General features: G+C 44.4%; 2 protein-coding genes across 5 annotated transcripts in view; one reads left to right on the top strand and one right to left on the bottom strand.

Moving 5' to 3' along the window:
* The first annotated feature begins 1,097 nt into the window (after positions 1–1,097).
* Positions 1,098–10,391, top strand: dnd1 (DND microRNA-mediated repression inhibitor 1). Of its 3 annotated transcripts, none has more exons than XM_081611338.1 (5): positions 1,098–1,989; positions 4,108–4,213; positions 7,633–7,958; positions 8,191–8,323; positions 9,480–10,391. In XM_081611338.1, exons 1-5 carry the CDS (start codon positions 1,813–1,815, stop codon positions 10,034–10,036), a joined length of 1,299 nt encoding a protein of 432 aa, XP_081467464.1. In that variant the 5' UTR covers positions 1,098–1,812; the 3' UTR covers positions 10,037–10,391. The 3 variants fall into 3 exon arrangements, with proteins under 3 accessions (XP_081467464.1, XP_081467465.1, XP_081467463.1); XM_081611339.1 differs by having other exon boundaries at positions 1,098–2,076; positions 8,100–8,323; positions 9,480–9,939; XM_081611337.1 differs by having other exon boundaries at positions 1,103–2,076; positions 9,480–10,386.
* Positions 10,392–11,804: 1,413 nt separating this feature from the next.
* The window catches only part of hars (histidyl-tRNA synthetase), a 12,450-nt gene continuing 2,803 nt past the window's right edge, over positions 11,805–21,451 (bottom strand). The window contains exons 2-14 of one of the 2 annotated variants that reach the window (XM_081611335.1): positions 20,455–20,786; positions 20,257–20,349; positions 19,276–19,395; positions 19,097–19,192; positions 18,861–18,986; positions 18,666–18,773; positions 18,501–18,599; positions 14,324–14,417; positions 13,801–13,928; positions 13,434–13,709; positions 13,237–13,353; positions 12,327–12,473; positions 11,805–12,241 (exon numbers count right to left, since the gene is read on the bottom strand). In XM_081611335.1, coding sequence (XP_081467461.1) covers positions 12,182–12,241; positions 12,327–12,473; positions 13,237–13,353; positions 13,434–13,709; positions 13,801–13,928; positions 14,324–14,417; positions 18,501–18,599; positions 18,666–18,773; positions 18,861–18,986; positions 19,097–19,192; positions 19,276–19,395; positions 20,257–20,349; positions 20,455–20,565 — 1,575 coding nt within the window. In that variant the 5' untranslated portion in view covers positions 20,566–20,786 and the 3' untranslated portion in view covers positions 11,805–12,181. The remainder of the gene's footprint in view (positions 12,242–12,326; positions 12,474–13,236; positions 13,354–13,433; positions 13,710–13,800; positions 13,929–14,323; positions 14,418–18,500; positions 18,600–18,665; positions 18,774–18,860; positions 18,987–19,096; positions 19,193–19,275; positions 19,396–20,256; positions 20,350–20,454; positions 20,787–21,451) is intronic. The other variant, XM_081611336.1, reaches the window with a different exon arrangement.

Genomic DNA, 21,451 nt, shown 5'->3' with positions numbered 1-21,451 from the left:
CAAAGGGGCTTCTCTTCGCCATTAATAAGTGTTGAAGTAGGTCATATATCAAAGAGTTTATTAGATATTACAAAATCTAAGACTTTGGTCTTTCAATATGAGTGTTTTCAAAATGCTTAGATTTCTAACTTGTATTTTCTTCAGGGATTAATTTATCGCTCCCTCCTCAGGCGCTCGGAGGGTCACTTAGGGACTGTTAACAAATGTCCGAACCTAACACTCCTCACAAATAAATGTAAATAAATGCCTTTCAACTGACACGAGACACACTACCCTCTACTGAATTTTTAAGTAATATATTTTAAAATATTGTAATATTAAATAATACATTGTTTTCTTCATGAAATAGTTTCCAGGTCATGTGCCCAATTGACTCAAAATCGGGTGTGAAATTGTTCTGCTAAAGTGTGTAGGTGAGGCATACTCATTCTTACTCCATTTTAACCCTTTTTTAAATTTACTTTAGCAATTTTTTGTCAGTAATTTAGTAAATTTATTTTTTTTAGTATTTTTTGTCACAATTTAGTCCAAATTTAGAAAATTTTGACCAAAAAATTGCTAAAAAATATATTTACTAAATTCTGACCAAAAAAATAGCTAAAATATAAAAAGGGTTAAAATGGAGTAAAAAGGAACGTGCTTCATCTACACACTTTGGTAGAACAATTTCACGCTGATTTTGAGTCAATATGTCACATATCCCAGAAGCTATTGAATAAAAATACTACATTTTAACAAAAAAAAAGAGCTAAAATGGAATAAAAGTGACTGTGCCTCATCTATACATTTTAGCAGATCCATTTCACTCTGATTTTGAGTCAATGGAGCACATGCCTTGGAAGCTATTGAAGAAAACGTGATATTATTTAATATTACAATTATTTAAAATATTGAATATGACTTAAAATTCAATACTCAATAGTGTGTCTCGTATAACCACTTTTTTGTGTCAGTTGGTCACAAGGCAAGGCATACATTTGTCAGGAGCGTTTGGTTCGGACATTTGTCCCTAAGTCAACCTCTGAGCTCTTAAAGAGGGAGCGGTAGATTAAGAAAATACAAGATAAAACTCTAACCATTTTGAAAACACTAATATTAAAAGACCAATAATTTTGCAATATCTAATAAACTCTTTTATCTGACCTACTTCAACACTTATTAATGGCGAAGAGAACAGGCAACAGCAACACAGACCAACGACATGAACTAACGAGAAGGACAAACAGAAAGGGGCGGGGACGTCTCATATCTTATTTGGAAATGGGACCATTGTAATCCGGAAGATTTCATATACTTCCGTTTTTATTTTCTTTTGAAATTAGTGATATATTTTCACCTTTAGGAAGGAGTTTCACTCTCAGAATGTATTTGAACTTCTCTCTTTTTTTCACTCCAGCGCAGCTCACAGTTTTTAGCATGTACTGCTTGAACTGCTTGGAGTAAAATGGATGTTACAGAAGTTACATCAAAAAACAACTGCGAAGGGTTCACTACTTTACTGCAGATTAATTGACAAGATGACAGTGAGTAATAACCGCGACGCAGCCACTGACATAACATGTACATATGCATGTTGCATAGTGGACACACATATGTCTTCACTATGTTACACTATGTTAGTGGAGACATAGTGGAGACATATGTTGCATATGTGTTCACTAACATAGACATATGCAACATAGACATATGCAACGTCTACATGCAACATCGACATATCCATAAAGCACTAAGACCATAGACATCAACCAAAGACACAAAGCAACGACAGAACAAACAACATCTACACATGACTTCTTCTCATTTTTGAAACTAATGGAACCCCATATTAACCTGATTGGTAATGTATGCCCTGCTTGCTGCATATGTAATGCATGCTTTAACCCTTTAACGTCCTGTGGGTTTACTGGAAGCTGCCACGGAGCCCGCGCGCCGTGTTGGCGGTGGAGGCCCCGCCATATCGTGACCCACCAATCAGCAGAAGGTCTGCAGGTGAGCAACGGGAAGACACGTGGTGTGGTTCTCCACGGGAAGAGTAACACAAACACGGTGGGAAAGATGGAAAACAAGTGCAGCCAGGTGAGTTTTGGCGCTCTGCAGGCCGCAGATTCAGCTCGGTCTGTGGCTACTTGGAATGTCCGCAAGCATGTAACAGGGAACATTAAAAGCTGCGTGTTGCCTGTCAGGGTTGTTACATTGTTTTAAGCTGGGGCATTCCCCGTTCACTTGGTTTACTCACATTGATGCAGTGGACGCGTCTGTCTGTCTGTTACGTTGTTAAAGTGTTTGCTTGTTTTGCTGCGCCTCTAATCTAAACACGCCACCGCCTCGCAGGTACTTTGGGCTCAGTGCTGACAAACATGTATGATGATTTATTTATTTAGATAGATCTGCTGTTGATTGTAGCGAATTTACAGAACTTCACACTTTTATTACCCCAGAACCAGCCTCGATATTCTCGAGAGGGTACTGGTGTTTTCAGCTCTAGCTTAGCCGTAAAACTATCGCTATCAAGTTTTGTTGTTGCTTTAGCGCGGTAAAATGTTTTGTCCGTGTCTTTTAAATTGATGTAACTAAATACTTTCTATCCTTGTAAAATAAAAATAATTTCGATAGTATGTTTGATTAAACGTACACCTGATTTTAATTACGACCAGCTGCTGCTCTGTGGCGCCACCTCATGATCAATTTTCGGTACTGCCACATGTTTAAAGTTTTCGCTCCGTGTAAAGTTGCATCGGATTAAAGAAATAGAATTAGTTCAGTAGCTCAAATCTAAAACGTGTTTATTATAGGTTTATCCCACCCAGTGGAATATGTTTCTGTTGATGATGTGAAATATTAACCTCAGCCCAGTTAGAAAGACCACCGTCATGTTTTGGGACTGTTGGATGAAGCTGAAGTACCCAGGCAGAACCCATGCTTGTATGGGGAGAACGTGCTAACTCCATGACAAGAGACTTCAGGCTGAGATTCAAACCCAAAACCTTCTTGCTGCTAGTTGATAACTATGCTTTTGTGCAGCTGCTTAGCTAATAAAAACAACAACAAAAATCCAGGTTAGAATATTAAATTAGTCATTTTTAATATTGATCGTGTGCATACTGAAAGCATGTCCAGGTACTGGGCAAGACATAAACTAAATACTGGTTCAGGGCTCCCTTTGCATGACTTCCTCCATCAGTGCAGTATGACATGAAGGAGATCCGTATGTGGTTCCTCTGAGGAGCAGTGGAGGCCCTGGTTACTTTATCAACTATCAGTCCACAAGTTCTCTGTAGGTTTAATGTCAGACTGAATTGTTGGCCTCCAGGGTCATTGAAGCATCCTTTGGTACCGGTACCTTTGGCTGTGTTGATTGGTACCATGTTCTGCTAGAAAATCTAATGAGCATCTCCAAAAAGCTGGTCAGCAGAAGGAAGTATGAAGAGCTCTAACGTGACTGTGTCAGGCCAGTGGCGCAAAAAGTGGGTATGCAGCGTATGCAACGCATAGGGGCGCAGCACCAGAGGGGCGGTGCGCCAATGATGTTTTCCCATACACTTCAGTGCGCCTTACGCTCCTTCACCTCGCTCACATAATAAGGTAAATGTAGCGAGGTTTACCCTTCGCGTATCGTCGCCCTGGGGGGGGGCGGGAGGCGATTTATGTTTTCGCATCCACCAAAATAATATGTAGTTGCGCCACTGTGTCAGGCTGTGGACCTGAGAAAACCCAGTGGACCAGAACCAGCAGGTAACATGGCTCCCCTCCAATGACTGTGGAAACTTCACTCTGGACCCATAAACATGAATTCTCTTCCTCTCCCAACTAGCAACTTTACTTGTATCTGAAAACAGGACTTCAGACTATTAAATAACATCCCAGTTCAGATGTTTCTGATGTCCAGAAAGGCCAGGAATGGCCTATCAAAAGAATGTGACGGCAGTAGAACATGTCCTGGATACGTCTGTGTGAGGTGGATCCTGAAGTTCTGACTCCAGTCTGCAAGCTGTAAACTCCTGGTCGGGGTTTACTCCACAATCCTCTCAAGACTGCTGTTGTTAAATGTTTCCTGTTGGTTGTTGAGGTGTTGTGAACAACGCGGTCCTGCTGTGTTTTGACTGTCAGGTGCAGAACATTGAGCGAGTGCAAGCTCTGGAAGCCTGGCTGGAAACGACCAACACCAGGCTGACCCAGGTTAATGGCCAGAGGAAGTACGGAGGACCGCCTGAGGGTGAGATGCACAGCCACACTGGGACACCATCATATAAACGCATTAGGCATACAATGCTGTGAAAAACTATTTGCCCCCTTTGCAGGTCTCTGCTGCTGTTTTTGTCTCTACTGAAAGTTTTACATCATCAAATTTAAATCAGACAGAGATGGGGTGATTAAACCAAAAGATACATTTTTAAATGAGAATTTTATTCATTAAGGGAAAAAGTTATCCAAGCCAACCTGACCGTATGTGAAAAAGCAAACAACCTAAACCGTTGTTCCACCCTTAGCACCAACAACTGACATCAAGAGTTTTAATGAGACTTTAGTATCACTGAGAAATGTTGACCCTCTCTCCTTTACAGAAATGTTCAAATTCAGCTATACTGGAGGGTTTGGAAGTATGAACAGTGTGTTTTAGGTCACTCTGCAATGTCTGAGTTGGATTTAAGTCCAGACTTTAGCTAGACCCCCTTAAAAGCTGAATTTTGTTTTTTGTTTTTTCTAAAGATGTGCCAATCAGGTTTTTTCCTGCCGATACCGATCACATAATTTTTTTTTTTTTTTTTTTACCATAAACACTACCGGTTACATTATGTGGGAAAAGGAACCATGAATTCACCTTAATTTAGACAAACTTGTTTTTAATAACTTTTTCCAAGAAGAAAACTAAACAAAACAGGCATTGTGCAAATTGTACTGCTATCGGTGATACTATCTTTAACAGACTGATAACATACGAAGGCTCTGAAGAGGCTAAATAATGCAAAGAGTCAAAATAAAACCTCTCAACATTGCCAAAAGATTCAAGTATAAAACTTAACATTCAAAGGCAAATACAGGTTCCATTACAATAAACCAGAGGTCCCCAAACTTTTTCCTGTGAGGGCCACATAACGTTTCCCTTCTCTGGTGGGGGGCCGGAGTCAGTTTGTAACAGAAAAAGTGTGACGATTGCAGGAGTGCCTAAATGTAAAAAATATATTGTTATCGAGAAAGCACAATCAGATAACTCTCTCTGGGTCTTCACAGAAAAAATCCAGGAAGGATTATAGTCCGTATTTTCTGATCTATGAGCCGCACCGGACTATAAGCCACAACCCCAAAGTTTGTTTTTTTTTAAACCAGTAAACATACACATCTAAGTAGGCCTGTCACGATAACAAATTTTGCTGGACGATTAATTGTCTAAAGAAATTATTACGATAAACGATAATATTGTTTCAAGACCTTTTGACACTGATTTAATGGAAATGACTAATAATACATGCAATTTCCTGATATTTATTTTCCAAAATAACACGTAACACTGGAACTGATGAACTAAATAAACAAAACAACCAAAAACAAAAATAAAATGGATTCTCAGTCTCCATTAACAAAAAACGTACTTGAATAAAAACTAAACGACATAAAGCCAAAGTGGAAATAAATACTGCATTCAACCAAAAGAGTGCAGATTATGAAGTCTGTATACTATATTGCCCTTCAGTAATCACTAGATTTAAATAGAGAAAACCGACACATCCAACTACCTAATGCAACAGTTCACACCCGACTGGGAGCTTAACGCTGAATGTGACAGGTAGCCAATCAGAAAGCGCAGATTCTCCTCCTGCTTTCTGAGGGGAAATTATAGAGGGGAATCCCAAACAGCTGACACGGCGCAACCCTATGTGGAAGCAACATTAATATTTATTTAACGTTTCGTGCAAAGAATATAGAAATGACAAAGGGAGGAGTTGGAGCCAAATTGCTACTGCAGTTGATGAACCCGGTAGGTTTTCAGCTGTTCTTCGTTAACGTAGCATAAATAGGTAATAATTATTTTCATTCAGCTAGAACTTTATGCTGACTCTATAGCCACATGCATCACAGGTAGATTCTAGTAAAGCATTGATTAATGCCTGATTTTAAAATTAGTTAACTGGACTTGCAGCCGTTATTTTGTGCCCATGTGGCTGGACACCACACGGCACGACGAACCCGATTGAACCGTTATACCTAGGATTTCTGTCGGCTAATGTGTCTCTCAGGGTTTGAAAATGGGCCGACAACTCTAATGTGCGCTGGACATTAGACTAAGGAAATGAGGAAGGGAAGGTCAGTGGAGAGCACCGGAGCTGAGCCTCTTTTCATTCAGCGTCATCAACATAAAGAAAAAAAGGCAGGAAGAGACGATAAAGACGATAATTAAAATGATCTCGATAGGTTTTTTTATCGTCCGATTAATTGATTTATCGTTTATCGCGACAGGCCTACATCTAAGCCTCAGATATCTCTGCCGGTTTTCCACAACGATGCAGCAGCAGCAGAGGGGGGCTGACACCCAAAATCTGAGTCATAACAGGTCAATTGAATATTACATTTATTACGGTTGAAAAAGAAAAAGTTGCCAAGATTAGATTTAACAGAACTGATTACGGTAGTTTCCGAACGGTAACTGTAACAGTAAAAGTGCTGATCCTTCGTGCCTGCTACTAGTATGTGCTAAATCAGTGGTCCCAACCTGTTTATTACCGTGGTCCGGTCAAGAAGTAGCAGAATGACCTGCAGTAGATACAGAATAACCACACTGTGACTCAAACTGCTATTCATTTAGCCTCTGGAAAGGTAAATAGAGCTGGTTAAACCAGGAGAGGCTGCACAATATATTGCTACTATAATGTCACCAGGAATCAATATTGTCACAGAGAACTGTTTGGAGTGGAAACATTTTGTCTAAAATGTTTCTAAAAATGGGAAGTTACTGAGTTGGTAACGATACAGAGACTACTGTTGATTGCAAAGAGCAGACGTGACCTGGTGGACGGGTCAGTCAGTCAAACCTCTATAAGTCCCCGAGGGAAAGGTAGATAACATTGGCTTCATATGCAAATATGGAAAATCACACAGCAGGTCTTGATGCTCAATTAAATTTTTATAATTTTTTTTGCAAAAAGCTAACTTTTTATTTTTTTTATTTTTTGTGTGATCGTGATGAATTAAATGCATCCACAATCAGATTTTGGTCTGAACGGTTTGCGAGCCCAAAGTCCATATGTGTGGAAGAACGAGGTAGATGTCAGTGCTCTGTTTACAGAGGTAATAATGCTGTGGATGGATTTTAAAGTTATTCAGCCATGGAGCTGATACAAATTGAATTTTTTGGGGGGGTCAAAGGATCAAAATTGGGCTGTTTATTCTCCCATGAAAAAGTGATGTGGGTTGCATTTGCCTGATGTGTGAACGTAGCCCAAGTTGATGAACTGGGATCACATGCTCCACACTGAATATAACCTCCTCCTGTTAACACACCTTTAGCTGGTTCTTTCTGTGTGTGCAGTTCCCCCTGGAATGTAGCCAACTGTTTCTAATCTTCATATTTATCCTGATGGGTAGCAGTGCATCTGCCACTGAGCCTCATAGCCCTCCTGTCTTGTCTTCTTGGTTTAGGGTGGAACGGTCCCACCCCAGGCGAGCACTGTGAGGTCTTCATCAGCCACATCCCTCGGGACGCCTACGAGGACCTGCTCATCCCCCTGTTCAGCTCTGTGGGATCTCTCTGGGAGTTCCGCCTCATGATGAACTTTAGTGGCCAGAACCGGGGCTTTGCCTACGCCAAATACGGCACACAGGCCCTCGCCACAGAGGCCGTCCTCAAGCTGAACGGCTACATGCTGGAGCCTAAGTGTTACCTCTGTGTCCGCCGCAGCACGGAGAAGAGACACCTCTGTATTGGAAATCTGCCAGCTGCCACTAAACAAGAAGACCTGAAGCAGGTTAGGTTTGTCTGTTGGGAGTGACGTATTGAATTTACTACACAACTTATTAAAACTGAAGAACGGGATGCAGTGATCAGAAATTAATTTATTCAAATTATGTACCAACACACAAAATCTTCTGGAAGGTAACGGTAGCAGACTGGTGTGTGTGTGTGTGTGTGTGTGCGTGCGTGCGTGCGTGCGTGTGTGCGTGTGTGTGTGTGTGTGTGTGTGTGTGTGTGTTTTCAAGGTGCTGCGGAAGCTGGTGGAGGGGGTGGAGAGGGTTTCTCTGAAGACCGGTCCTGGCATAGAGGGGGTCTCTGCTGTCATTGCCTTCTCCTCCCATCATACCGCGTCGATGGCCAAGAAGGATCTAGTGGCAGGTAATCTAGTGACCAGTCCAGCTTCTAGTCTTTCAATGATTTAACACATTTTGTCATTCTACAGGAATTCATACCACTTCAATTTATTCAGTTATTATTTGTGTCTTGCTACAATTACGTTTAATTTGTTTCAGTTTGTTTTAGATAGATTAGCACAGCACTGTGCCAAATTGTGATGGAAAATGTTACTTGATTTTTATTTATTTTATTTATTTAATTATTAAAGCTCCAGTATGTAACTTTTATAAATAACCTGCTTTTTACATAATTGTTAAGACGGTCTCAATATCCTGACAGTTTGTTATAAGATGGATAATCTGTGAAAAGTATGATCTCCTGCCTGAGATATTATTCCTACCTGAAGAAATGCAGTGATGGCAACCAAAAACAACCAATCAGAGCCAGGAGGAGTAGCTGGACACTATATGTAAAAAAAAAAAAGAATCTAATACAAGTTACATTACTAAAGTTTTAACAAATGTAAATCTGAAAGGTTTTCTGTCCATTTCTATTCATGTACCGTAGTAAAAACCAGACCCTGGTTCTGACTAGGCTTCGTACAGTCTGGACCCTCGGCTATTGAGAAACTGTCACAGTGAGAAACTTCTGCTGATGTTTTAAATGATTGTCTGATTTTTACCCGATCACTAACGTGTGGTCATGTGAGGCGCTGTAAATTTCCTGTTTACAGCACAGGAATCACCTGTGCTGTAAACAATGATCCCTCACTGTGAAGAGTGAAGTGTTGAGCTGAATGTCATCTTTGCCAACAATGAATTGCTTCAAACATCCCTCTTGTTCCAAATTTAATAGCTGTATATTTGCAAGCATGTCCAATACAAACTGAACATCGTCCTTCACGTCATCTGCTGCCTTTGCTAAAACCAAAGAAAGAGCACGATTCGAAACCAGGCAGAAAATTAACCTCATCGTTCACAATTTCTTTTGGCTTTTCTAGCAGTTCTCCCCTGAAACAATGAATCATTTTCCTTCCATGTCAGTCTTGTTTTCCTTTGTGTCATAAAAATCCCAATAATACACAATACATTGTAGTTTTAAGATGGGTATAAATACTTTGTAGGGAGGCGTTTGTGGTTTTTCTATGTGTGACAAGAGCTGTAGTAAAGTCCGATAAACACCTCTACTGTGTGTCTAGAATTCAAGAAGCGATTTTCATTGGAGATTTCCATCAAGTGGGAGCCAGGAGAGAACCCGAGCCCCAGCCAGACATGTTCTCCTCCAGCCCAAAAGATTCTGCTGCAGCCATGCTTCGTGCCCTGCAGCCAGGCCGTCTCTCACCCTTCAGCCCCGCCACAGCTCCGGCCTGCTGCTCCGCCCGTCTCTCCAGGGTTCTGCAGGGCGGTGGGGGAACCAGTCTCCCCCCTGCACCCACACGCGTGTTACCCCCTCCCAGCCTCACACCACCCCCAGCAACACATGGTCTGTGCGCCGTCCCCAGTAATGCTCCTCCATAAGGTTTGCGAGGCCAACGGGTTTGGCCAGCCGTTCTATGAGCTACACTACAGTTTGGCCAGACCAGATGGTTTCGTTAAATTTACCTACAAGGTTCTGATCCCCGGCATCGGCAGCGCCTTCAGGGGGAAGGTCATGGTCCTGCCAGGACCCAGTGTCAGAGTCATGCTGGAGGAGGCTCAGCGGGCCATCGCCCAGCAGCTGCTGCAGAGGATGTTCCACAACCAGCAGGCGGCCTGAACACGCCACTGGCTTCCAGCTGCAACGTTCCTGTTTCACATCTATGTTTTACTGACAACAAAAAAGATTTCATTCTGCGTCATTTCTTCTTTTCTGCATGTTTTTAATAGTGTTAGTTAACTTGTATGTCCAGTTTGAGTTTAAAAAGTTTGTTTGCATGTTTTTTTTATAATGTTTTATTCTTGCTGTGTTCTGAGTTGCTCATTTTAATAAAAATGAGATTTGCTTAAAAAAAAGGGTGGTGTTTTAAAATGTGCAATGAAGAATTAGGTCCTATGTTTTGTTTTTTACTTAGGAGTAGGGTTTCAAATTCTCATTTCATGTCGCATGAAGATCATGAAGGTCTTCAAGTGGTCGGTAGTAGCAGAATGTATTGATAAATCTTAAAATATTAAATCTATTTTTGCATTGAATGAGGCCTTCTAAAAATTAACAACCTTTCACATGTAAGTAGTTTGGCACTGTACACAACTCATTTGATTTGACTGATAAAATGTTCAAGGACACAACTGTTATCTTGAAGGTTAAAGGTCGTCTAACCTGACCTGAAAGGCCAGGTCTGGCCTGCAGGCTTTGAGTTTTCCAGACCCTTCATGATAAGTTTCTTCCATTACACCCGGTGTAATGGCCTCTCCACAGCTGGAAGTTCTGTAGAGCTTATATCCTGCAGCTTTACGATGCATCACCTAAACCCCCTCATCAACATTCGTCCAGCTCAGAGTCCTGGTGAGGAGGTGTTCATTAGATCCAGGTGTGTTGGATGATGGATGTATTGAAAAGCTGCAGGGCTGGGCATCCCAGCCCTGCATTTCAAATGAAACGTAAAGCTGGGGTCAGAATGTCAAATCGATCTTTATACAACTGCTCTAAGGTTATACTGAAGGAATCCTGACAAAAAAGTTGCTTAGTTGGTAGTTTTGTGGTTTTTAAATCCAGTTGATCAGGAAAGTGGTCTTGGTGAGTAGGTTACTGGTTGCCTGAATATTTTGTAGGGAGCCAGAATGTACATCCTCTTTAGTTTGTACTAGTTGTGTGCTAACAGCATGGTCCTTATGTGTATTGGTTCTATGAGTTTAACATGAGGTTCAAGACAGGTTGAGATTTGAAACATTCAGATGAATCACAGAATAACTAGACATGTAAAGACTCAACCGATGATCAGCCCTGGACTGACCCAACGAGGGCTGAGCACTGGAACAAGTAGGGACATGAGACCAAGAAGACCAACAAAGACCCAGTGATGAAGCTACAATCTACAATTCTAATTGACTGTTCTTAGACTCCAACCACTGAAGTCAGACCTCAAACTGAAGCATGGTGGTATGCAGTGGGCACGTTTATCATATACCAGAGATCATGGTTAAAATCCATCAAAACAATGGAAGAGGTCATGTTGCTTTAAGCTGCAGAGGAAATGATGCCAAAACCCCCCAAAAAATTAAGAGCAGACTGTTTGGAGTGACCCGCCTCCCTGGACTTTAAATGTAAATGAAGTATGAATTTTTCTTCATCAAAATTAAGTTTCCTCCATTCTTTATATTTTTCATGATTATATTTGAAATATGTTTTCAGTGGACTTATGAGGATGGAAGTATAAAATAGGGTTTACCAGTCACAGCCACGAGGTTGTGCCCAGATGTGGCCTGAACACCTGCTGAACAGAATGACACCACCCTGCCCTCTAATGGACAAGTACAGTAACTCATTGGCAGATTTCAGTTAGAACGCTTCCATGTTTTTAATAGAGATTTGAAGCATGCAGACAACAGAATGAAATCATGTTTATTCAAAGCAAAGCAGTTCTGATGGAAATGTGTCTTCTTCTAACATGAATGGAGGTAAACTCCTGGTTGCTAGGCAGAGTTCCTCCTGAAGAAACAGCTTCAGACCACAGTGGTGCTTTCACTATGACGTGTTCACCAGAGCACACAGCTGGACAATAGACACGTAGAATGAGTAAATGTCTGGATACAAGCTGAAGTCAGAGTATGTAATATGAGCTCCATGGCAACCTGAGGTCCCCTCAGCAGGTCAGTCATGTTGTCCAGGCAATTAAGCAGTGTGTGTGTCTGCTGCCCACATTAACCAGGCCTGCTCAAACATCCATCAGGATCTGTGGAGATTCTGTACACAGCAGAGTGCCGGCTAGGCCTCAGAGGTTCTCCTCTTGATCTCTGTGATGAGGTCAGAGCGGGGCACGTCCACCTGGAGGCAGACCCAGGAACAGCAGCTGGTAAATCACAGAAAGGGCTATTTAGCTGTAGCCAGAGGCTGTACTGACGGTAGCTACCTCCTCTCTGCTGGCCACCACACGCAGCTTCACCACGCCATCCTTCAGCTCCTGCTCTCCCAGTATGGCCACCAGAGGGATCCCCGTCTCCTCACACAGCTGCAGCTGACTCAGCAGTTTGGGGTTCTTCTTGTACATCACCTCAGCCTACACCCACACATACACACCATGAGCTTCCTGTCAGGAAAACTCATGAGGCTGCTAGGAGATGTTAAACAGCTCAAAGTGTCAGCCAACCTCCATTTTCACCAACTCAAATTTAAGACCTTAAGACCATAAAGAATGGAATATAAGACTTGTGTCACATCAGAAATGTGCAAAAGAAAACATTTTATTATTCATAAGAATAGAAAGCTGTTGAGGAAGAAATTGTACTTTTTGTGAGATTAACTATAGATCTTGTGGCATTCTTGTGTTAGTTGAAGACTAATTATTGACATTCCTTTTAATATTTTGCCCTATTTGTCAACGCAGCTGCATCTGTGGATCTCTGTTTGGTTCCAGGTTCCACTCCTTTTCTCCTCCACTGTAATTCTTCATTATTAATCATAAAGAGAACTTAAACATTGTCAAAACTAAATCCTTTCATATCCAGTATTAATGTAACTAATAATTATATTATGCTTTACAGAACTACAAGAATGATTCATGAGTGAGTGACAGATGAACAGATGCACATTGTGCAGAGACTCAAACTTCTGCCTGACAGAAATGTCCATGAGAAAAATAACTAGATAGATTATAGAAGATTAAATAATTCTGCCACAACAAAATTTAAGATTTGTGATGAACATGTTTAGAGGCCAATGGGAAGACATTTTAAGATCTTCAAATTGGATGTGCAGACACCCTGCACTACTTGGTTTTGGTCTGGCACATAAAATCAAATGATACTCTCTCACACACACACCTTAATGCCAGCATTCCAGAGCTCAGTGACCAGTCCGAGTCTCTCCTCCAGCAGGTTTTTCTGAGCCGACGCCACCAGGACCTGGACCTCTGTGGTCCGGACCTTCTCTGCTGCCGCCTGAACATTAGCAGCAGAGTTAGTGTGAGCATGAGCGGTCATCAGCAGCACATTCCAGCCCACCCAGCTGCAGGCGTCACCTCAGCCCTCTGCTCCATGATGGAGAAGATCCTCTCAATGCCGATGCTGACCCCAACACACGGCACCTTCCTGTTCTTGGGGTCAAACATGCCCACCAGGCCATCATAGCGCCCCCCTCCAGCCACGCTCCCCACGCTGACGCTTTCCTCAGACCCGTTTTGGGCATCATTGGACGCCGGGGCCACTGGAGCCACCCCAGCCTGAGTCAGCACCGCCTCATAAATCACTCCTGTGTAATAATCCAGCCCACGGGCCAGGCTGAGGTCAAACACGACCTGAGGAACGACAAAGAAAATAAAAATGAATAATGTAGCCACAGAGACAGGATGCTGAGAGACAGAAGCAGAGCATTTTGGGATGCCTGACCTTGTCTGTGACCTGGAAGAGCTGCAGGTAGCTGAACAGAAGCTTAATGTCAGACAGGCCAGCGCAGGCCTGCTTACTCTGAGACATCCTGGGGTCCTGCAGGAGGCGCTCTGCCAGGTCCATTCCCCCTGAAACACACAAAAACTCACTCAGGAACTGCAGGAACTCACTCAGGTAGAGTTCCTGCAGGACGGCGACAGGCCCTCAGGCCCCCAGGCCCCCAGGCCCCCAGGCTCCAGCCCTCAGTGTTTTTTCCTCATCAGGTACATTGTTCTTCCATGTCAGACAGGTTGGAGCCATGACCATTGAAGATGTGTTTTGTACTTGAAACTCTTCTCTTGTTAACATTAGCAAAACATTCTTGCATCTTTGGGACAAACACTGTCACTAATGAGTCTCTGTAATTTCTACTATTGAATATAGATTTTATGACCATTACATAATGACGTATTGCTACAAAAAACAGGGCTTGCCTCCTAAAGGTGTAGGGACTGCCACCTGCTGGACGTGTTAGCCGACTCACCATGCAGGCTGACGTATTCCCCAATCTGGTCTGCAGCCTCCTCAGATAATCCCTTCTCATCCACCATCTCCTTCCTCACTTCCTGCCAGGGCAACTGCAGGAGAAATACACATGCATCAGCGCTGAATGATGGCAGACAGACCGAATATGCATCTTGGTTCATCTCACCAGTAAGACGAACCTCCACCCACACACTACATGCAAATATAGTTACTAGCAGAAGAACAGCAGCCAGCTAACCATGACTGTAGTAATTGTTTATGCTGATGATTAAATCAGATTAAAAAAATGCCAGATTTTGCAGATTTTTCATTTAGCCACTTAAGCCTGTTAAACAATATCAGAAATAGAATAAAAGAGGCAAATAAATAATGTAAATTATCTTTAAAGACAAAATAAGCGTTTCATTGTCTAAAACACTATTGCTTAGTATTCCTTCAGCGCATGCTTTGTCAAGAAGAGGTCCAAATGCAAAGCAAACAGCAAAATGAGCTGCAAACACATGACTGATGCCAACTCCAAAACACAAAGAACAAAAGCTACAGAAAAACACTGCAGCTCAGGAAATAGGAGCAAAGGCGTAAATTTTGCAATTACGGTAGAAACAGCCAGTATGAAACACTGCAAACTCGCTCCACAAAACAGAAGTGCTCCAGAGCAGTAGGGGGAGTCAACCAGTAAATAGACTAGGAACACACCCTCAGTAGAAAGGTGGGGCACGATGGCAAGCGCCTGGTGGCCGGGCTTTTACCCACATAGCCCGGCCGGGCTCAGCCCGAAGAGGAGACGTGGGTCCCCCTTCCAATGGGCTCACCACCTGTCGGGTGGCCAAAGGGATCGGGTGCTATGTGTTACGGGCGGCAGCCGAGGGAGGGGACCCTGGCGGTCTGATCCTCGGCTGCAGAAGCTGGCTCTTGGGACGTGGAATGTCACCTCTCTGGTAGGGAAGGAACCAGAGCTAGTGTGCGAGGCTGAGAGGTTCTGGCTAGAAATAGTTGGCCTCACCTCAACGCATGGCTCTGGTTCTGGAACCAGTCTCCTTGAGAGGGGCTGGACGTACTTCCACTCTGGAGTTGCCCACGGTGAGAGGTGCCAGGCAGGAGTGGGGATACTTGTTGCCCCCGATCTCGGCGCCAGTATTTTGGGGTTAACCCCGGAGAACGAGAGGGTAGCCTCCCTCAGCCTCCGGGTGGGGGAACGGGTTCTGACTTGTCTGTGCTTACGGGGCGAACAACAGTTCAGATTACCCACCCTTTTTGGAGTCCTTAGAGGGGGTACTGGAGAGTGCCCCCTCCTGGGGACTCCCTTGTTCTACTGGGGGACTTCAACGCTCACGTGGGCAATGACAGTGAGACCTGGAGGGGCATAGTTGGGAGGAACGGCCCCCCCCCGATCTGAACTCGAGTGGTGTTCTGTTGTTGGACTTCTGTGCTCGTCACGGATTGTCCATCACGAACATCATGTTCAAGCATAAGGGTGTCCATATGTGCACTTGGCACCAGGACACCCTAGGCCGCAGTTCGATGATCGATTTTGTCATCGTTTCATCGGATCTGCGGCCATATGTCTTGGACACTCGGGTGAAGAGAGGTGCGGAGCTGTCCACTGACCACTACCTGGTGGTGAGTTGGCTCCGGTGGTGGGGGAGGAAGCCGGTCAGACCTGGCAGGCCCAAACGTGTAGTGAGGGTCTGCTGGGAACGTCTGGCGGAGTCCCCTGTGAGACGGACCTTTAACTCCCATCTCCGGCAGAACTTCGAACACGTTCTGGGGGATGTTGGGGACATTGAGTCTGAGTTGACCATGTTCCGTGCCTCCATTGCCGAGGCAGCTTATCGGAGCTGCGGCCGCAAGGTTGTTGGTGCCTGTCGTGGCGGCAACCCTCGAACCCGTTGGTGGACTCTTTCGGTGAGGGACGCTGTCAAGCTGAAGAAGGAGTCCTATCGGGCCTATTTGGCCTGTGGGACTCCAGAAGTAGCTGATGGGTACCGGCAGGCGAAACAGCATGCGGCTCGGGTGGTCGCTGAGGCAAAAACTCGGGCGTGGGAGGAGTTTGGAGAGGCCATGGAGACAGACTTCCGTACGGCTTTGAGGCGATTCTGGTCCACCATCCGGCGTCTCAGGAGGGGGAAGCAGTGCAGCACCAACACTGTTTATAGTGGGGATGGTGTGCTGCTGACCTCAACTTGGGACGTTGTGGGCCGGTGGGCGGAATACTTCGAAGACCTCCTCAATCCCACCAACATGCCTTCTGTTGAGGAAGCTGAGCCTGGGGACTCTGCGTTGGGCTCTCCAGTCTCTGGGGACGAGGTCGTCAAAAAGCTCCTCGGTGGCAGGGCCCCGGGAGTGGATGAGATCCGCCTGGAGTTCCTTAAGGCTCTGGATGTTGTAGGGTTGTGTTGGCTCACGTGACTCTGCAATATCGCATGGACATCGGGGGCAGTTCCCCTAGATTGGCAGACTGCGGTGGTGGTCCCCCTGTTTAAAAAGGGGGACCGGAGGGTGTGCTCCAATTACAGGGGAGTCACACTCTTAAGCCTCCCTGGTAAGGTCTATTGAGGGGTCCTGGAGAGGAGGGTCCGTCGGATAGTCAAACCTCGGATTCAGGAAGAGCAGTGTGGTTTTCGTCCTGGTCGTGGAACACTGGACCAGCTCTACACCCTCAGCAGGGTCCTGGAGGGTGCATGGGAGTTCACCCAACCAGTCTACATGTGTTTTGTGGACTTGGAGAAGGTGTTCGACCGTGTCCCTGTGGGGGGTTCTCCGGGAGTATGGGGTACTGGGCCCTTTGATATGGGCTGTCAGATCCTTGTATGACCGGTGTCAGAGTCTGGTCCGCATTGCCGGCAGTAAGTCGGGCTCGTTTCCGGTGAGAGTTGCACTCCGCCAAGGCTGCCCTTTGTCACCAATTCTGTTCATTACCTTCATGGACAGAATTTCTAGGCGCAGCCGAGGTGTTGAGGGGATCCGTTTTTTATGTGGCCTTAGGATCGCATTTCTGCTTTTTGCGGATGATGTGGTCCTGTTGGCTTCATCAGATCGTGATCTGCAGCTCTCGCTGGAGCGGTTCGCGGCCGAGTGTGAAGCGGCCGGAATGAGGCTAAGTGCCTCCAAATCCGAGGCTATGGTCTTGAGCTGGAAAAGGGTAGAGTGCCTTCTCTGGGTCAGGGGGGTCGTCCTGCCTCAAGTGGAGGAGTTTAAGTATCTGGGGATCTTGTTCACGAATGAGGGAAGGAAGGGAGCGGGAGATCGACAGGCGGATTGGGGCAGCGTCTGCCGTGAAGTGGGTGCTGTACCGGTCCGTCGTCGTGAAGAGAGAGCTGAGTCAAAAAGCGAAGCTCTCGATTTACCGGTCGATCTACGTTCCCACCCTCATCTATGATCATGAGCTTTGGGTCATGACCGAAAGAACGAGATCACGGATACAAGCAGCCGAAATGGGTTTCCTCCGCAGGGTGGCTGGGCTCTCCCTTAGAGATAGGGTGCGAAGCTCGGTCATCCGGGAGGGACTCAGAGTAGAGCCACTGCTCCTCTACGTCGAGAGGAGCCAGTTGAGGTGGCTCGGGCATCTGGTAAGGATGGGCAGGGAAGTCTGGGCCTCCCTTCTGAAGCTGCTGCCCCCGCAACCCGACCCCGGATAAGCGGAAGAAAATGGATGGATGGATGCTTCTATTTCCTGTGACTGCAGCATTTTTTGTTTGCATCATTTTTCTGTTGCATTTGTGTTTTGGAGTTTGCAGCTTGTTTCGCCCTTTGCTGCATGTAGTTTCACCTGTCAGCCACCATATATCTGCAACAAAGGATGCATCTGCAGCTAAAGAAAATCCTTTTGATACTCTGCTAGACCTAAAGCAGTGTAGAGCTGATCTGGTGACTATTTTTGGATTAGCCAATTAATAATTGCATAGCAAAACATGCTTAAGAGATTTTCTGTTCAGAATCTCAACCAGGTAAAGCTCAAACTCCCACTGGGTAGAACTCCTCCAGTGGCAACACAGGTCATGGCAATAATTAAGCAGCCTTAATCGCTGCTCTGAGTGTGTTGTTCTTTCAGCAAATGGCCTTTTTTGACCTTGTATAGTCCAGTTAACAATTAATTAAATAATCAATCAATAAGTAGTTGATTATTTCAATAATCGATTAATGCGATTAAGGGTTCCGCCAACAAGCCTTCTCACCTTATCCAGTTTGTCTACCGTTGAACAGATGATGCGGAACTTGTCATCTGGAACTCCACAAATAGCAAACATCCCATCCAGGATGCGCCGGTCATTGACCTGGAAGTGAGGTAAGGGATCAGGAAGTGACATCTACTGGGCGCTGAGCTGCAGGCAGAGACTGACCTTGATGCGGAAGTCTCCGAGCTCCAGCTCACTGAGGATCTCATGGACAATCTTCAGACACTCTGCGTCTGGGATCATGGCGTCGTACTGACCAGCGATGTCGAAATCCTGAAACACACACACATGCATATAACATACACCACGCTGCAGCAGCCCAGTGCAACACACACCCTCGTCTGTGACAGGAGAACTCACACACTGATAGAACTCTCTGTAGCGGCCACGTGTCATGGCGGGGTTGTCACGACGATAGACCTTGGCGATGTGGTAGCGCTTGATGTTGGTGATTTTGTTCATGGCCAGGTAGCGTGCAAACGGCACCTGGAGGAGGGAGTGTGAAGGACCTCAACCTGATTCATCAGCCTAAACCTCTGATTGGCTCAGAACGCCCACTAGCTTCATGATAGCGCAGAGTTCAGGGGTCAGGATACAGTGAGGTCGTATCTTAGCGATAACAGCTCTCCTCCCTGGTCCTTCAGGTCGTAGATGAGCTTGGAATCTTCTCCATACTTCCCCGTCAACGTTTCCTGCAGGGACAAGGATGAATAACCTCCATGTTGGAAACAAGATGAGCTCAGAATCATGACTCCAGTTTGAGACACACACTCACCTTTAGCTCAAACACAGGTGTGTCAATGGTCTCCGCTCCGTGGCGTTTGAAGCAGCGGGTGATGGTATTGAAGACTTTCTCTCTGATGGCCATCTGCTTCGGGTTGTAGTCCCTGGTTCCCTGCATCACACCCAAACATGTTGTCAACATTTCATGTGCAAGATTCACATTTGACTCTGCTCAACTGGAAATGCACCAATCAGACAGCCAGGTTTACTTTGAACACTGAAGACCTGTGTTTCTACTCATTTCTTTAGGAAATGAGTAGAAACTAAAAAATACAATCATTCAAGCCAACAATTTGTAATTTATTCCAGCTTTTTTTTAATTCAAGAAAGTTCAGATAATAATAAAGGGGAGGGCTGAGAGTCATCAACTGGGATAATCTAGTTATTGTTTTGTGTTTGGTGGATTTTAAAACAATGTTATGTGCTATAAAACTTAGAAAAAAAGGCATTTATCAAACACAGAAATCTGCTTTTGATTCAAAGAAATCAGGCCTCTATTTTGTCTACTTGTCTCTACTTTGACAAGTACACATTTTTATGTCTACTTTGAAATTATAAAAATATACAACTTATCACTTTTTATTTTAAAAAAAAATCTACCGTTGCATATGTGTAATTAAAAAAAACATTTTATTTCTATTTTTAAATGTAGAAAACAATACGACTTTAGCATGGAGGATATTTCGGTATTGAAGTAAATAAGACCACATTGTTCAACCTGATGGGAAAAATCTATCTAAAAACTGTTTCCTGTTACTTTTGCATTTTTTTATTCAAACTAAATTTAAAAATATGAGTTGGTTTTTCAACATTTTAAGATAAAATTATTCAGAGCCATGGTGGAAGCTCCAAAGAGCTACTGTGGCTCTGCTGGTAGCCGACCCTGTTGTAAATTATCAGAAACAGCCATTGGTGGCGCTATAGACCAGCCTATAGTTCAGCTCACACAGTTTCAGGATAACCAGACTTTTACCTTTGGTGTTTTGAGCACAAACTGATGTTTGCCATCATCTCCTCCTCCCAGCCGAGCCTTCAGATCAAGCAGTTTGGCTACTTCTTCATCAATCTACAACACACACACACACACACATAGAAAGCGAAACATATTACACTACCTTGTCTGGTTCCACAATGAATAAACTAGAATATTCTGCAATGCAGACAGGCCTACCTGAGCCACAGTGATACCAGAGGCAGAACGGAGCGGTTGCAGATGGAGCACAGTCCGAAACGGTGCCAGACCAGAGCAGACACGAGCAAAGGACAGAGGCAGCATGGTCATCCGACACGGGAACAAAAAATATGAAGGGAAAAAAATGTCCAGGCAGTGGGAAAGGTAGAGTTCAAGAGTGTGTCATGGGAACAGCATTCCCAAGAGAAAATGAGGTGGGTCCGATCGCCCGCAGGTGGTGAGGAAGATGGTGGAGGTCAAGGGTCCGGCAGAAAGAGGTCATCCAGGGCCAGGCAGGAAGAACAGGAGAAAAATGGTAAGCAACCCTAGCACTAGGGAAGGGCGGGGCATCATCATCATCATCACCACAGCGTGGAGGACAGAACATGAGATGTAGCAAGTCAATCAAAAATGCAGCCCCCGTACACAGTCACACACACACAACTTATATCAGGCCTGACCACAGCTACAGTCATGGCCAAAAGTTTTGAGAATGATTCAAATGTTAATATTTAGAAAGTCTACTGCTCCAGTTTTTATAATGGCAATTTGCATAAACTCCAGAATGTTATAAAGAGTGATCAGCTTAACAGCAATTAATTCCAAAGTCAATGTTTGCCTAGAAAATGAACTTTATACCCCAAAACCCATTTCAACTTCATTGCAGCCTTAAAAGGACCAGCTAACAACGTTTCAGTGATTGCTCCATTAACACAGGTGTGGGTGTTGATGAGGACAGGGCTGGAGATCAATCTGTCATGATTAAGTAAGAATGACACCACTGGACACTTTAAAAAGAGGCTGGTGCTTGGCATCATTGTTTCTCTTCTGTGAACCATGGTTATCTCTAAAGAAACATGTGCAGTCATCATTGCACTGCACAAAAATGGCCTAACAGGGAAGAGCAGCTAGAAAGATTGCACCTCAGTCAACAATCTATGGCATCATCAAGAACTTCAAGGAGAGAGGTTCCATTGTTGCCAAAAAGGCTCCAGGG

Source organism: Poecilia reticulata, chromosome 10 (genome assembly GCF_904066995.2).
Source record: "Poecilia reticulata chromosome 10, P_reticulata-male-v2, whole genome shotgun sequence".
In the NCBI taxonomy this organism is placed as follows: Eukaryota; Metazoa; Chordata; class Actinopteri; order Cyprinodontiformes; family Poeciliidae; genus Poecilia; species Poecilia reticulata.
This window is presented reverse-complemented; position numbering and strand designations above follow the sequence as displayed.

Coding starts and splice junctions, on each gene's coding strand:
- dnd1 (XM_081611337.1), top strand. CDS start 1,813: ATGGAACCCCATATTAACCTGATTGGTAATGTATGCCCTGCTTGCTGC. Junction 4,214..7,632: donor GTACGGAGGACCGCCTGAGG/GTGAGATGCACA, acceptor TTCTTGGTTTAG/GGTGGAACGGTCCCACCCCA. Junction 7,959..8,190: donor AACAAGAAGACCTGAAGCAG/GTTAGGTTTGTC, acceptor TGTGTTTTCAAG/GTGCTGCGGAAGCTGGTGGA.